The 12,644-nt window shown below is 52.2% G+C and overlaps 1 protein-coding gene across 8 annotated transcripts in view; it reads left to right on the top strand.

The window, feature by feature from the left end:
- Positions 1-12,644, top strand: part of SPTAN1 (spectrin alpha, non-erythrocytic 1) — a 62,383-nt gene that overhangs the window by 49,097 nt on the left and 642 nt on the right. For 4 of the 8 annotated variants that reach the window (XM_063081742.1, XM_063081743.1, XM_063081741.1 and 1 more), the window contains 16 exons: positions 301-421; positions 858-979; positions 1,344-1,476; positions 3,330-3,428; positions 5,409-5,568; positions 6,195-6,271; positions 6,826-7,035; positions 7,420-7,716; positions 8,179-8,291; positions 8,835-8,852; positions 10,032-10,094; positions 11,277-11,331; positions 11,716-11,912; positions 12,036-12,089; positions 12,169-12,315; positions 12,398-12,545. In XM_063081742.1, the coding sequence (XP_062937812.1) occupies positions 301-421; positions 858-979; positions 1,344-1,476; positions 3,330-3,428; positions 5,409-5,568; positions 6,195-6,271; positions 6,826-7,035; positions 7,420-7,716; positions 8,179-8,291; positions 8,835-8,852; positions 10,032-10,094; positions 11,277-11,331; positions 11,716-11,912; positions 12,036-12,089; positions 12,169-12,315; positions 12,398-12,545 (2,014 nt within the window). The remainder of the gene's footprint in view (positions 1-300; positions 422-857; positions 980-1,343; positions 1,477-3,329; positions 3,429-5,408; positions 5,569-6,194; positions 6,272-6,825; positions 7,036-7,419; positions 7,717-8,178; positions 8,292-8,834; positions 8,853-10,031; positions 10,095-11,276; positions 11,332-11,715; positions 11,913-12,035; positions 12,090-12,168; positions 12,316-12,397; positions 12,546-12,644) is intronic. The other 4 variants (XM_063081747.1, XM_063081746.1, XM_063081745.1 and 1 more) reach the window with 1 other exon arrangement.

Genomic DNA, 12,644 nt, shown 5'->3' with positions numbered 1-12,644 from the left:
CTATCTATGAGTATGTGGGTGTCATACAGCAACACCAGCCATACCTCTGCTGTCAGTGTGTTCCCAACTCTCTGCAGCATCTAGACACAGCAGGTGCTTACAGATACTTATCTGGACAGAGTGAGTCTTGGACACTGTTCATTTGGGAAATAGAGGTTTTTGTGTTCGAGGAAACTGGCAGGGATTTTCGTGGAGAGATTGGTAGACATAGGTGAGAACATTATGGCTCTGTAGTTGACCCAACATCCCCATGTGAAAACGAGGAGGTGCAGACACTGACCGCACTGTGCTGCTGACCAGGGAGAAGAAGCTTCTGGTGAGCTCCGAGGACTACGGCCGGGACTTAACAGGTGTTCAGAACCTGAGGAAGAAGCACAAACGGCTGGAGGCAGAGCTGGCTGCACATGAGCCAGCCATCCAGGTGGGGGCGTCTTCTTGCCAAGAGGGCAGAGGGGTTGGATAGGGCCCAGGGTACAGACAAAAAATTCCTTTGCTCTGGTTTATTTCACTGAGGTCTCTACAGCGTGCATGAGCCCTCAGCCCAAACCAGGAAGGGAAGTTTTTTTTTTTTTTTTTTTTTTTTTAAAGATGACCGGTAAGGGGATCTTAACCCTTGACTTGGTGTTGTGAGCACCACGCTCAGCCCATGAGCGAACCGGCCATCCGTATATGGGATCCGAACCCAGGGCGTTGGTGTTATCAGCACCGCACTCTCCCGAGTGAGCCACGGGCCGGCCCAGGAAGGGAAGTTCTAAATTTGATGTTGAGGCCTTTGCCTGGGAATCCCAAGACTGAAGCACCTAGAAGCAGCCACCACAGAACTGTCTGCTGCTAATAAGATCGTTCTTGCCTGTCAGGGTGTCCTGGACACAGGAAAGAAGCTGTCCGACGACAACACCATTGGGAAGGAGGAGATCCAGCAGCGCCTGGCACAGTTCGTGGAGCACTGGAAGGAGCTGAAGCAGCTGGCGGCCGCCCGGTGGGTGGCCAGAGGAAGGAGCACGTCGTCCTGCTCCAGGGCACAGTGGGGAGGCCGACACTGGGCCGCTCAGAGCCTCAGCCCTCCTGCCAGCTCCTGGGCCTTTCTCGTGAGCACACGAGTGCCACATTCGGCTTGCTCCAGAGCCACCTCCCGTGTGGCTCCATGCTGAACTGGTCCTGTTACATGAGCCTGGACCCAGCGTATGGTTCCAGAATGTCATGTCTAAAGAATACTCTCCCTACTTTATATTACATAGAAGGCTTCCCTGGACCCTCTGTGGATAGTTTTAAGCATATGTTAACTATCAGGATCAAAGTTGGAGAAGATTATAGCTGATTTTTTTCCTGTCTTCTGTACTTAGGGGTCAGCGGCTAGAAGAGTCCTTGGAATATCAGCAGTTTGTAGCAAATGTGGAAGAGGAGGAAGCCTGGATCAATGAGAAAATGACCCTGGTGGCCAGCGAAGATTATGGAGACACTCTTGCTGCTATCCAGGTCAGAGAGAAACCCAAAGTGCCACCTGCTTTCCCTCTTAGCAACTGCCTGCTGGTCACTATTTTCCTGCTGGCTTGTTAAATGGCCCTGCTCTTATCAGGAGAGCCACAGAGCTGGCAACCAAGGTCACAATGGATAGTTTTAGGCCTCCAGAGTGTACACTAGGGACATTACCTCTCCATAGACAACACTGGCATGACTTTGTCAGCCCAGTAGTGTCATTACCACAGGTTACTGGTCCTTTATGTTAGTTTCCTGTGGCTGCCATAAAAACATACCACAAACTGGGTGGTTTATAACAACAGAAAAATATTATCTTACAGTTCTGAAGGCTATACGTCTAAAATCAAGTTGTGGGCAGGGCCATGCTCTCTCTAAAACCTGTAGGGAGAATCCTTCCTCGCCTCTTGCAGCTGTTGTAGCCCCAGGCTTCTTTGGCTTGTGGCAGTGTCACAGCAGTCTCTGCCTTTTTTCACCTGGCCACCTTCCCTCTGTGTCTGAGTCTTCACTTGACACTCTATGTGTGTGTCTGTGTCCAAATTTCCCTCTTATAAGGACATTAGCCGTGTTGGATTAGGGTCCACCCTAATGACCTGACCTTTGCAAATTACGTCTGCAAAGACCCTGTTTCCACATTCATTGGTACCAGAAGTTAGGATTTTTTTTTTTTCCCTAAAAGATGACCGGTGAGGGGATCTTAACCCTTGACTTGGTGTTGTCAGCACCACGCTCTCTCAAGTGAGTTAACCGGCCATGCCTATATAGGATCCGAACCCGTGGCCTTGGTGTTATCAGCACCACACTCTCCCGAGTGAGCCACGGGCCGGCCCTTAACATATCTTTTTAGAGACTCGATTCAGCCCATAACATACTCCCTAAATTGCTTTGTAACAAACCACCTAAAACTTAGTTTTAGAAACCACCACCACTTCTTGAGTGCCATCATTCTGTGACTTGGCAACATTGCCTTGGCTGCTTTCACTTGGCTCCTTCATGCAGCTGCCTTCAGGCAGAGGGCAGCTGGGCCAGGACATCTCCGTCCCCCTCCTCGTGGCCCCTCACCTTCCAGGAGGCCAGCCAGTTCCCTTTGGCCTCGTTTACAGGGAAAGGCAGAAGCTGCAGGTATCTGACACCTCAGACATCATCCTCACTGCGTTCTGCTGCCCACGCAAGTCACAGGGCAGCCCAGAGTCACGGGGTGAAGGAAGAGATACTCTTGACAGGAGATGCTGTAAAATGTCGTGGCTAAATGTCCCTAAATTCTTGCCACGAGATGTGGAGGCAGAACTTGCATTCCCAAGAAGCTAGATAGCCTTTGAGCCACCTTCTCACAAAGGGAAGCGTCTTCAGCTAGTCACATGACTTAGGTAGAATTCAGACGAAGTCAGTGATTTCCCATCCTCTGCAGAGTTGTGTTCTCTAGAAGCAACAAAGGGTATTGTCTCCAATTCTTCAATTGTGCTAAGGAAAAGACAGGACTTGGAAGGCTCCTCATGAAATGTGCTCAAGTTAAACCTTAAAACTAAGTGGCATTGTTTGGTTGGGTGTTTATCCTGAGCTTGCTCTGCGTTGGTTCTGTTATCTTCTAGAGGGAAAGAGGTTGATCAGCAAGAGCTTAACCCCTTCCAGAGGCCTTCTCTGACTGCAGTTTCTCCCCTGCCGGTCACTCACTGATTGATCTTCTTTACTCCCTTTGACATCACCTGTTTGTTGTTGTACCTCCTTATCGTCTCATCCACACCTAGATGTAATGCGTGTGAAGGCAGGGGCCGGGGCAGTTTAGCGCCCTCCGTCCCCGGACAGTGGTGGCACACACCGGGCGCTCAGCGGCTGGCCTTGTGCTTCCACCACAGGGCTTGCTGAAGAAACACGAAGCTTTCGAGACAGACTTCACTGTCCACAAGGACCGCGTGAATGACGTCTGCACTAATGGACAAGACCTCATTAAGAAGGTGAGCCTGGCCCACTGGTAAGACCCCAGTCCCTATTCCAGGACACACACACGCTGGTACCACAAAGCTCACCTCCAGAGATGTTCACCAAACGGAGGTTTGCGTGGAAACCAATAGCGATTCCAGTTGTGTTTCATAAAAAAGAGAAGGATTATGTGAAAAGTTGGGTATTTTCCTCCTTTTTGAAGTCAGTTAGTAAAGTTATTCTGCAGTGCTTATTTTTTCTTCTTTAATTAAACAAACATAAAAACATCTCTGGTGGTATTTTTGTGACATTGGTACTCCCAAAATGCTGCTCTTAGTTTGTTTTTCGACTAATATAAGCTCTTTGTAGAGATGATAGAAAATTAAAAAAAAAAAAAAAATATATATATATATATATATATATATATATATATAAAACAGGCTGGCTGGTTAGCTCAGTTGATTAGAGCACGGTGTTGTAACACCAAGGTGAAGGGTCTGTATCCCCTTACCAGCCAGCCGCCCCTCCTCTCCCCGCAAAAACCAAAAACATAAAAGTCATCTATAGGGCTGGCCAGTTAGCACAGTTAGTTAGAGTGCAGTGTTGTAACACCAAGGTCAAGGGTTTGAATCCCTGTACCGGCTAGCCAACAACAAAAATATCACCCATAAAGCCACCATCCAGGGACAACCTTTTTTTTTTTTTCTTTTTAAAGATGACTGGTAAGGGGATCTTAACCCTTGATTTGGCATTGTCAGCACCACGCTCTCCCAAGTGAGCCACAGGCTGGCCCTCAGGGACAACCATATTAAGGTCTTCGTGTCTAACCTTCCAGACCTTCTCTCTCCATGTGTGTAGAGCTACTAGATAAAATAGCTACCCAGATACCTGTTTAATAGGATTACATTACTCTATAAATTACCCAGAACCTGGCTGCTGTACAGGATGTTTTTGAAATGAATGTATTTCATTCTGACAGCCCTTTCGAGAGAAAGCAAAGAATAAAGGGTCTTGGTGCTTTCTCAGCATCCGTGAAGCCAGGTCACTCCTACGTTGAAGTTCCAGACTGAAGGTAGTGCAGCCATTGGTCTGGAATTCGCCACCACCTGTCATTTAGGTGCAGTGACATGTTCAGTACTGTAGGACAGATATTTTAACAATTATGATTTCCTATATCACACGTCATGAGTAAGGGTTCTCAACACATTTGCACTCAGTAATCATGGCCTTGAGACTAGGGTTTTGTTCCATAGGAGGCAGCAACGCAGTTGAAATCTGTTCACTGGAGCTGTTTTGCCTTGCCTCATCCACAAATAAACTAACGTGGAACTAATTTCAGATTCAGCCTATGTATAGGCGTAGATGTGGCCTATATAAAATCTCCCCCCACAAACACACAAACCCCTTAGACAGTGTTCTCTGTTCTTTAAAGGTGTGTGGTAACTGGTCTGTGAATAGTTTTCAACCTTCTAGCAAAGGGTCTGCTTTTTTCCTGGCAACTATCTTTGTTTCCTCCCCAAATTTATCTTTAAAGTCTATGCTGACTTTTGTATGTTTTCAAATATGGTTTTAACCAAGACTAAGTCAAAGTGTTTAGGGCTTAACAATTTTCAGTGTCCACAGTGTCAAACATTTTCCTCAAGCATTGTTTTTACTGCATACGTGTAGTAGCCATTCTTCGTATAGACAGTATTTAAGTGATAATTATTTACACTTTTTCCAAGTTTTTGCCATCAAATAATACTAATGAATACATCTATGTAACTTTACATTTCAGTACATTCCTCATTATTTCCTTAGAATTTATTCCTAGCAGTAGAATTGCCAGGACAAAGAATAAGGCTTTTACTGTGTTTCTCGTAGAACAGCCTTACCTGTCATTCTTCCCAGGATAGTGGACAGGGAAGCAAAAGGCCCATTTTACAGAAATTGAGAACCTTCCCGGGGAGGGTGCAGATCAGGACGCTGCAGCAGGAGGTGAGGCTGACCGATGTGTCCCTCTCTTCACGGCCTAGAACAATCACCATGAGGAGAACATCTCTTCAAAGATGAAGGGCTTGAATGGGAAGGTATCAGACCTGGAGAAAGCTGCAGCCCAAAGGAAGGCAAAGTTGGATGAGAACTCAGCCTTCCTACAGTTCAACTGGAAGGCAGATGTGGTGGAGTCCTGGATCGGTGAGCACTGTGCCAGCAGGGCCCAGGGTGTCGTATTCTCCCAGGCCAAGGAGATTATTCTCAGAGCCACACCTTGTCTACTCCCCATGCAATTGGTTTTCTTCTGTAGAGAAGAAACTAATCAAATGCGGGCATATCAGAGAAGCTGCCACCAGGGCAGACCACTGCCCACTAGCCAGTGTCCTGAGCCCAGAGAGCTGGGGCTGCAGCCGTGCCCCAGGATGGCACTGAGCTGATACCAGGGTTAACAAAACAAAGGCCTGTAAATGCTGAAGTACGCAGTAGACGTCACAACATGAACAAAATGGGCACAGCAAAAGGGGCCAAACTGCACCAGACTTGTCCCGCTCGCTCCCCTGCTCAGGGTGCTGTCCAGCTCCTGGGGGAGGAGGAACTGGACCCATGTTTGGCCTGAGTAGTTGCTCTTATGTGAGTAGTGACTGAACTCCATCTAGCACAGATGGAGGCCAGGAGCCTAGGGGGCAGCGAATGTGGGTTTGGAGACTGCTGTCACTAAAAATGGAATTTAATGTAAACGAGTAATGGTTTGCCTGGGTTTTATTTTCTCCTCGTCAATCTCATTACACTGAGAAGGCATGGTATATTTTCCACACTTGGTTTTCTAGGTGAGAAGGAGAATAGCTTGAAGACGGACGATTACGGTCGTGATCTCTCTTCAGTCCAAACTCTCCTCACCAAGCAGGTCAGTTGTGGCCACTTTATTGATTGATTGGAATTTATGCAAATAGCATTTCCTGGTGGATGACTGATGGTCAGCCTCTTTCATTAAGGTCTTTGATGTCTTATATAAGGCCCTCAGGGTTTGGCACTGAACAAGATCCAGTCCTGGTTCTCAGGGAGCTTCCAGACTAACTGGGCAAGCAGACACATAACCAGGCCCCCACACGGCAGCCTGCTGGGTGCTGGCAGGGCTGGCCACAGCAGGGGGCTCTGTTGTGCACATAGATGCAAGGGCACCTCACTTGGTTCCCAGCAGGTGACGGTCGGTGAGGCCAGCCTTCCTGGGCTAAACCGTGCAGGGTGAACTGATGGTGGTCAGGGGAAAGGCAGGGCAGGCGTGCCTGGCAGAGGTGGCAGGGGGAGCAGCGACCAGGAGGAGGCTGCTGTGGTGTCCTGCATTCTGACAGAGAACAGGAAGGTGGGCAGGTGTGGGTGAGAAGGTGTCAGCAGGAGGTGGGGAACAAGTTCTGGTCTTGCCACAGTCACTGTAGATTAGCTTGTCGCTCCTTGTTCCAGGAAACCTTCGATGCTGGCCTGCAGGCCTTCCAGCAGGAAGGCATTGCCAACATCACCGCCCTTAAGGACCAGCTGCTAGCCGCCAAGCACATTCAGTCAAAAGCCATCGAGGCCCGGCACGCCTCCCTCATGAAGAGATGGAGCCAGCTTCTGGCCAACTCAGCCACCCGGAAGAAGAAGCTGCTGGAGGCTCAGAGTCACTTCCGCAAGGTGAGAAGGAACTTCCATTTGCCAGCTCCACCTTTGTCCTGTAAGGATGCTGTGACCTCAGCACAGAGGCTCTGACCATGGCTATGGAGTCAAGTTACACAAAGGCTAATGGGACCTTTGGCTTCTTGAAGTTGCTGTTCAGAAGCACACAGGACATACTCTGAGTTTGCATGTGCTGAGGAGCAAAGGGAAAGACAGGTTTGGGAAGTGAAAGTGGGAGACAGGAGGCAGAGCCACACCGAGTGCCCAGCAGGCCATGTCACCTCCAACTCCCAGGAACTGCCCCTTTCATGTCTGCACCCACTGCCGCCTGCCCTCCCTCCTGCCTAAGGATGGCCTGTCCAACTCTAGCACCTCTCCTAACTCTGGCCCGTCTGCTTCCAGGTGGAGGACCTCTTCCTGACCTTCGCCAAAAAGGCTTCTGCCTTCAACAGCTGGTTTGAAAACGCAGAGGAGGACTTAACAGATCCGGTGCGCTGCAACTCCCTGGAGGAAATCAAAGCCTTGCGCGAGGCCCACGATGCCTTCCGCTCCTCCCTCAGCTCCGCCCAGGCTGACTTCAACCAGCTGGCTGAGCTGGATCGGCAGATCAAGAGCTTCCGCGTGGCCTCCAACCCCTACACCTGGTTCACCATGGAGGCCTTGGAGGAGACCTGGAGGAACCTGCAGAAAATCATCAAGGTGCACCCGCCCCTGCCCTCTGGCGCTGCAGACCTGCCCAGAGCTGCTACCTGGGCACGTTCTTGCTGAAGAGTGACAGGAGGAGCAGGAGGAGGCAGCATGGTTTTGTTTATCAGAAGCTATTTATGTAGCTTGACTGGGCTCACTCCCCTGCCATCTTGCCAGAGTCCCTGGGGGTTGTGAGCAGAGAGAGAGTGACCAGGTGTTCTGGGCTGGTGTCATGTGTTCACATTTCTTCCCCTGTCATCTTTGGATGGAGTTAACACCCCAGTCCTCCCTTGCCCCCAGAGGGACAGTTTCTTGTCATGTTCATCTTCAGATTATTACTCTCTGCTCCTCTCCAGTTTTAAGGCCAGCTGGTCAGTTCCTGTGGGTAGAGCCATCTCTGTCCTGAGCCCTTCTGTGGAGAAGGGCCGGGGATAACACCAGCATCATAGCACCTGCCTCCCCTTTGGTCCTTAGGAGCGGGAGCTGGAGTTGCAGAAGGAGCAGCGGCGGCAGGAGGAGAACGACAAGCTGCGCCAGGAGTTTGCCCAGCACGCCAATGCCTTCCACCAGTGGATTCAGGAGACCAGGTGCCAGCCCCTGCAGGGCCGGGGAAGCAGCAGCACGTCCCCACTGTTAAGCCCTGGGAGCATTTTGGTCCCCAAGGCTGAATCCCCAGGCCTCCAGCTCCAGGGAGTGGGGAGCTTTGTTTAAAACCAGACACATGGGCCAAGCCCGTGGCGCACTCGGGAGAGTGCGGCGCTGGGAGCATGGCGACGCTCCCGCCGCGGGTTCAGATCCTACATAGGAATGGCCGGTGCACTCACTGGCTGAGTGCTGGTCATGAAAAAGACAAAAAAAAAACCAGACACATGCTTAGAAAAGAAAGAGGGTAGTACAGCCTGCTCAGGCCCTGGAGCAGCGTTTTTGGTACATTTCCCCAAAGATTAAGTTGCTAGATGTCCTGCCTGGGTGGGACTGGGCATGGCCTGTGGTCAGCCCCCAGCATCATGGGTACTGATGTGTTCTTGGTTTTGTTTTTCTTTTTTGTGTCCTGTCTGTGCCCTGTACCGATTGCTGCTGCTGTCCGGACACCACCTTGTCTCGTGGCTGCTTGGATCTCCTCTGCACAGAACATATCTCCTCGATGGGTTAATATTGTCTTCTTCTTTTCTGGGCTCGTGGTGTGGTGGTGTCTCGTGTGCTTGTCCCTCTGCCCTCGTTCCCCTGTGGCCTGGCTTGCAGAGGTCCCCGCGCTGGGCCTTCCTGCCCACAGCAGGCTGCACTTCCCCTGTCCCTGACAGAGCCTGTGGTCTGGGGAGGCCACTCCCCTTTTTTCTGTTGAGACTCCCAGGGTTCCCTTCAGGTAGGGAATGAGATCGAGCAAGGAGGCCATAGCTGAGCTCAGGGCCTCTGAGGACCCCAAGCCTGTCAGCCACTGGAGAGTGCTGGGCTTCTCTTTTGCCTGTTTCCCCAGTGTGTCCCAAGGGCCCATATTTAGCCCCAGGTGGTCAGTGGGCACGAAGCTGGATGACAGTGTTATGGGCTCAGGCTGGGTACAAGTAGTCCACAGCTGAGAGGAAGGAAGGGCTGTGCAGTGACTCCCCCGGCCCCAGTAGTCCCCCCAAGGCTGAGGCTGCCCCCTAGCTTTCCCCTGAGGGGAGGGAGGGTAACTAGAACTGTTTGTCCTATAGAAGGCAAAAATGCCCAGTGTCATGATGTGATAGGGCTTGGGAGGAGCCCCAGAGAGGAGCAGGGCTGACCCTTCCAGTCCCAGCAGGGGCCTCTCCGCAAGGCCTGGGGCCTCTGCTTGAGTCAGTCACCTTTGCATTCCCTGCCAGGCCTGCTGAGGCCACAGGGCTGGCGATGAGACCACAGTGGCTTAGACTAGCACTCCTAGGGTTCTGCAAGCAGGTAAATCAGGCGTGTAAAGGTGGCCACAGGAGAGAATGCCCAAATCGGGCTGCACATCTTGACAACCAGGCAGAGCAGGTAGGGATGCAGGGACTGCCCTTTCTGGCTCCAGCCCCACGGGACACCCTGGCTGCCCAGCTGTCCTGCCTGCCCGTGGCTGTGTCTGCTGGTCTTGGTCTTGTCTCTGTGAGGTGCCATGTTCCCCTCGCCTCGTGGCTCATCCCCCCAAGCCCTGTCCCGTCTTGCCTTGTCCCAGCGTGAGCTGCCCCAGGTGGGTCTCACCTCCAGGTCCCTGCCTGGCGCCGGGCTGCTCTTGCCTGTGCGCCGCCAGCTTGGGCCTCGTGGCGTGTGTCTGTCTCGGTCTGCCCTCGTCTCCTCCCTCCAGTGTATTCATTTGGTTTCTTTTCTCTGACTAGCATAGCATATCGCCGGGTCATTCGTGTCTATCAGTATGAAGTTGGGGATGATCTGTCTGGAAGGTTTTTCTCCTCTTATTTCTCTTCTTACCTCACTGTGGTTTACAATGCACTCTTGACTTCCCCAGGCAGCTCCGCTTTCTGACTAACCCACCGCCCTCGGCCGCTTGGGAGGAGGCCTCTGTCCTCCTCCCACTGCACGGGCACCCGGCCTTCTGCCCCCAGGTCTGGGGGTGTGCTTTTCCCTGGGGGACATGGCGTGACTGTGAGTCTGACCTGCTGGGGTAGGAGGAAGCCTGGTGCCTTGCCTTGCTAGAGCACTTTGAACTGAGGGGATTTCAGAGCTAACCCTGGCTTGCTGGGTTTTAAAAGGGTAGGTTGGGGCAAACATGGGTAAAGGGGAGGCTGGGCTCATACTCCAGCGAGGCCACGCACAGGGTGTGAACTCGTCCCTACACGTAACCCCAACTCATTTGTTATCTTTGTTCACTGGTGGCCTTTTGTGACCTTGCACTGTGTTATCTTGGGAAGGAGGAGGCTTCCGAAAACCTACCCACTCTTCAGAATGTGGCTCTGAGAGGGAGACCCTGGCCTGGCTATGTGTCTAGATTATAGAATCTGAATCCGGGGCTTAGTCACAGCCATCTCTCCCCTTGGGACAGAACTAGAACCACTTTCAAACCCCTCTCTGGTCATGACCCCTCAGCCCCCACTTGTTTCCCTGTCTGAAGGGTCATAGTGTTCCTCAGCCTGGAATGTGGCTCCCCTCATCAGGAACCTGTGACAAGGAAACACCAGGGGTTTCTGGGGGTAGCTGTCAGGCTCTCAGACTCCCTCCACCCTGGGTCTCCTGTCTGTTGGGATCAGGGTGTCTCGTCCTCCCCCATGTATGCAGAGAGGGTGCTCTGTGTCCGGCCTGTGACTGCGCTGCTCCCATAGGAGAACTTAAACCCTATTCTTGAGTCACCCTGAGAGCCTAGCTGGGCTGGGCCTGAGGAGCCACGTGAAAAGGGGCCCTGGTTTAGTCGAGCAGCAGCTTCCCATCTCTGCAGCAGAGAAGTGTTACCTGCCCTCCCTGGATCCCAGGGCCAGTTAGGAAAAGGTGGCCAGTAGCAGATAGGTCATTTCCTTAATAAAAGGAACTTGAGATTTTGTTGTTGTTGTTGTTTTATCTGAGAGGATAGTTAATTATGAGCTCTTGGTCTGTTGTGAGCAGGCCCCTTTCCTCACTGAGCTTCTGTTTAGGTCCTGCATGGTGGAAGAATCAGGAACCCTTGAATCCCAGCTCGAAGCTACTAAAGTAAGTGCACCTAGGACTTGTGGCCCAGCTGAGACCCTTCACCCAACCACTTTCAAGCAGGCCTGCTCTTTCCTCCTAGGTTTAAAGTCAACAACCAGGTGGGCTGGTTGGTTACCTTTTTCCTTGGCTTAAAGTAGCCTGAGACTCATCATTTTAACGCAAGTCTTTGGCAGTTGCTACCTGGGGCCCTACTCGATTAGGGGCCCTTTTTGTCCCTTAGTCTGTTTCCCTGGGAGGTCTGAGACTCATAGACTGAAAGTCTTTCCCTCTGCTGAGGTGGTTTGGAGGTCTCAGGCCAGACTGGGAGCAGGAGCCCAAGGAGGAAGTTAGGCAACTCTCGGGCGAGGGCCTTGTCTCACGCACCTTTGCTCCCCGACCCTGCAGCGCAAGCACCAGGAAATTCGTGCCATGAGAAGTCAGCTCAAGAAGATCGAGGACCTGGGGGCTGCAATGGAGGAGGCCCTCATCCTGGACAATAAGTACACAGAGCACAGCACCGTGGGCCTGGCCCAGCAGTGGGACCAGCTGGACCAGCTGGGCATGCGCATGCAGCACAACCTGGAGCAGCAGATCCAGGCCAGGTACCTGGAGGGGTAGGAAGGAAGGGCTCAGTCCTGCCCCTAGGGCTGCCCAGAGGCCAGCCGGCACCAAAGAGCTGAGATAGGAGAAAAGAGCCTGTGCCCTAACTCTGTTCTTACTTCCAGGAACACAACAGGTGTGACTGAGGAGGCCCTCAAGGAATTCAGCATGATGTTTAAGTGAGTACTGCCCTGCCCTGGCTGGGCGAGCCCAGCACCAGGGCCTGTGTGCTGAGCAGCCCCCCGCTTTGTGCTGCAGACACTTTGACAAGGACAAGTCTGGCAGACTGAACCACCAGGAGTTCAAGTCCTGTCTGCGCTCCCTGGGCTATGACCTGCCTATGGTGGAGGAAGGCGAGCCGGACCCCGAGTTTGAGGCCATCCTGGACACTGTGGATCCCAACAGGTGAGCTTCAGGGAAGGCAGCGGAAGCACCTCTGGCTCCTGCTCCATACTCCCTGCTCACTGTACTTGCTCCCCTCCCCCAGAGATGGCCATGTCTCCCTGCAAGAATACATGGCTTTCATGATCAGCCGGGAGACTGAGAACGTCAAGTCCAGCGAGGAGATCGAGAGTGCCTTCCGGGCCCTCAGCTCCGAGGGAAAGCCTTATGTGACGAAGGAGGAGCTCTACCAGGTGCGGGCCGGGGGGGGGTGTGTGCCAGTGGTTTCCTTCAGAAAATTAAAGCCAAAAGTGGCCCTTGACTCTCTAGCAGAGCTGAGTCTAGGGTGACAG

The sequence above is a fragment of the Cynocephalus volans genome, chromosome 17 (assembly GCF_027409185.1).
Source record: "Cynocephalus volans isolate mCynVol1 chromosome 17, mCynVol1.pri, whole genome shotgun sequence".
In the NCBI taxonomy this organism is placed as follows: Eukaryota; Metazoa; Chordata; class Mammalia; order Dermoptera; family Cynocephalidae; genus Cynocephalus; species Cynocephalus volans.
Note: the sequence above shows the minus strand (reverse complement) of the source record. Positions and strands in the feature narration are given on the sequence as shown.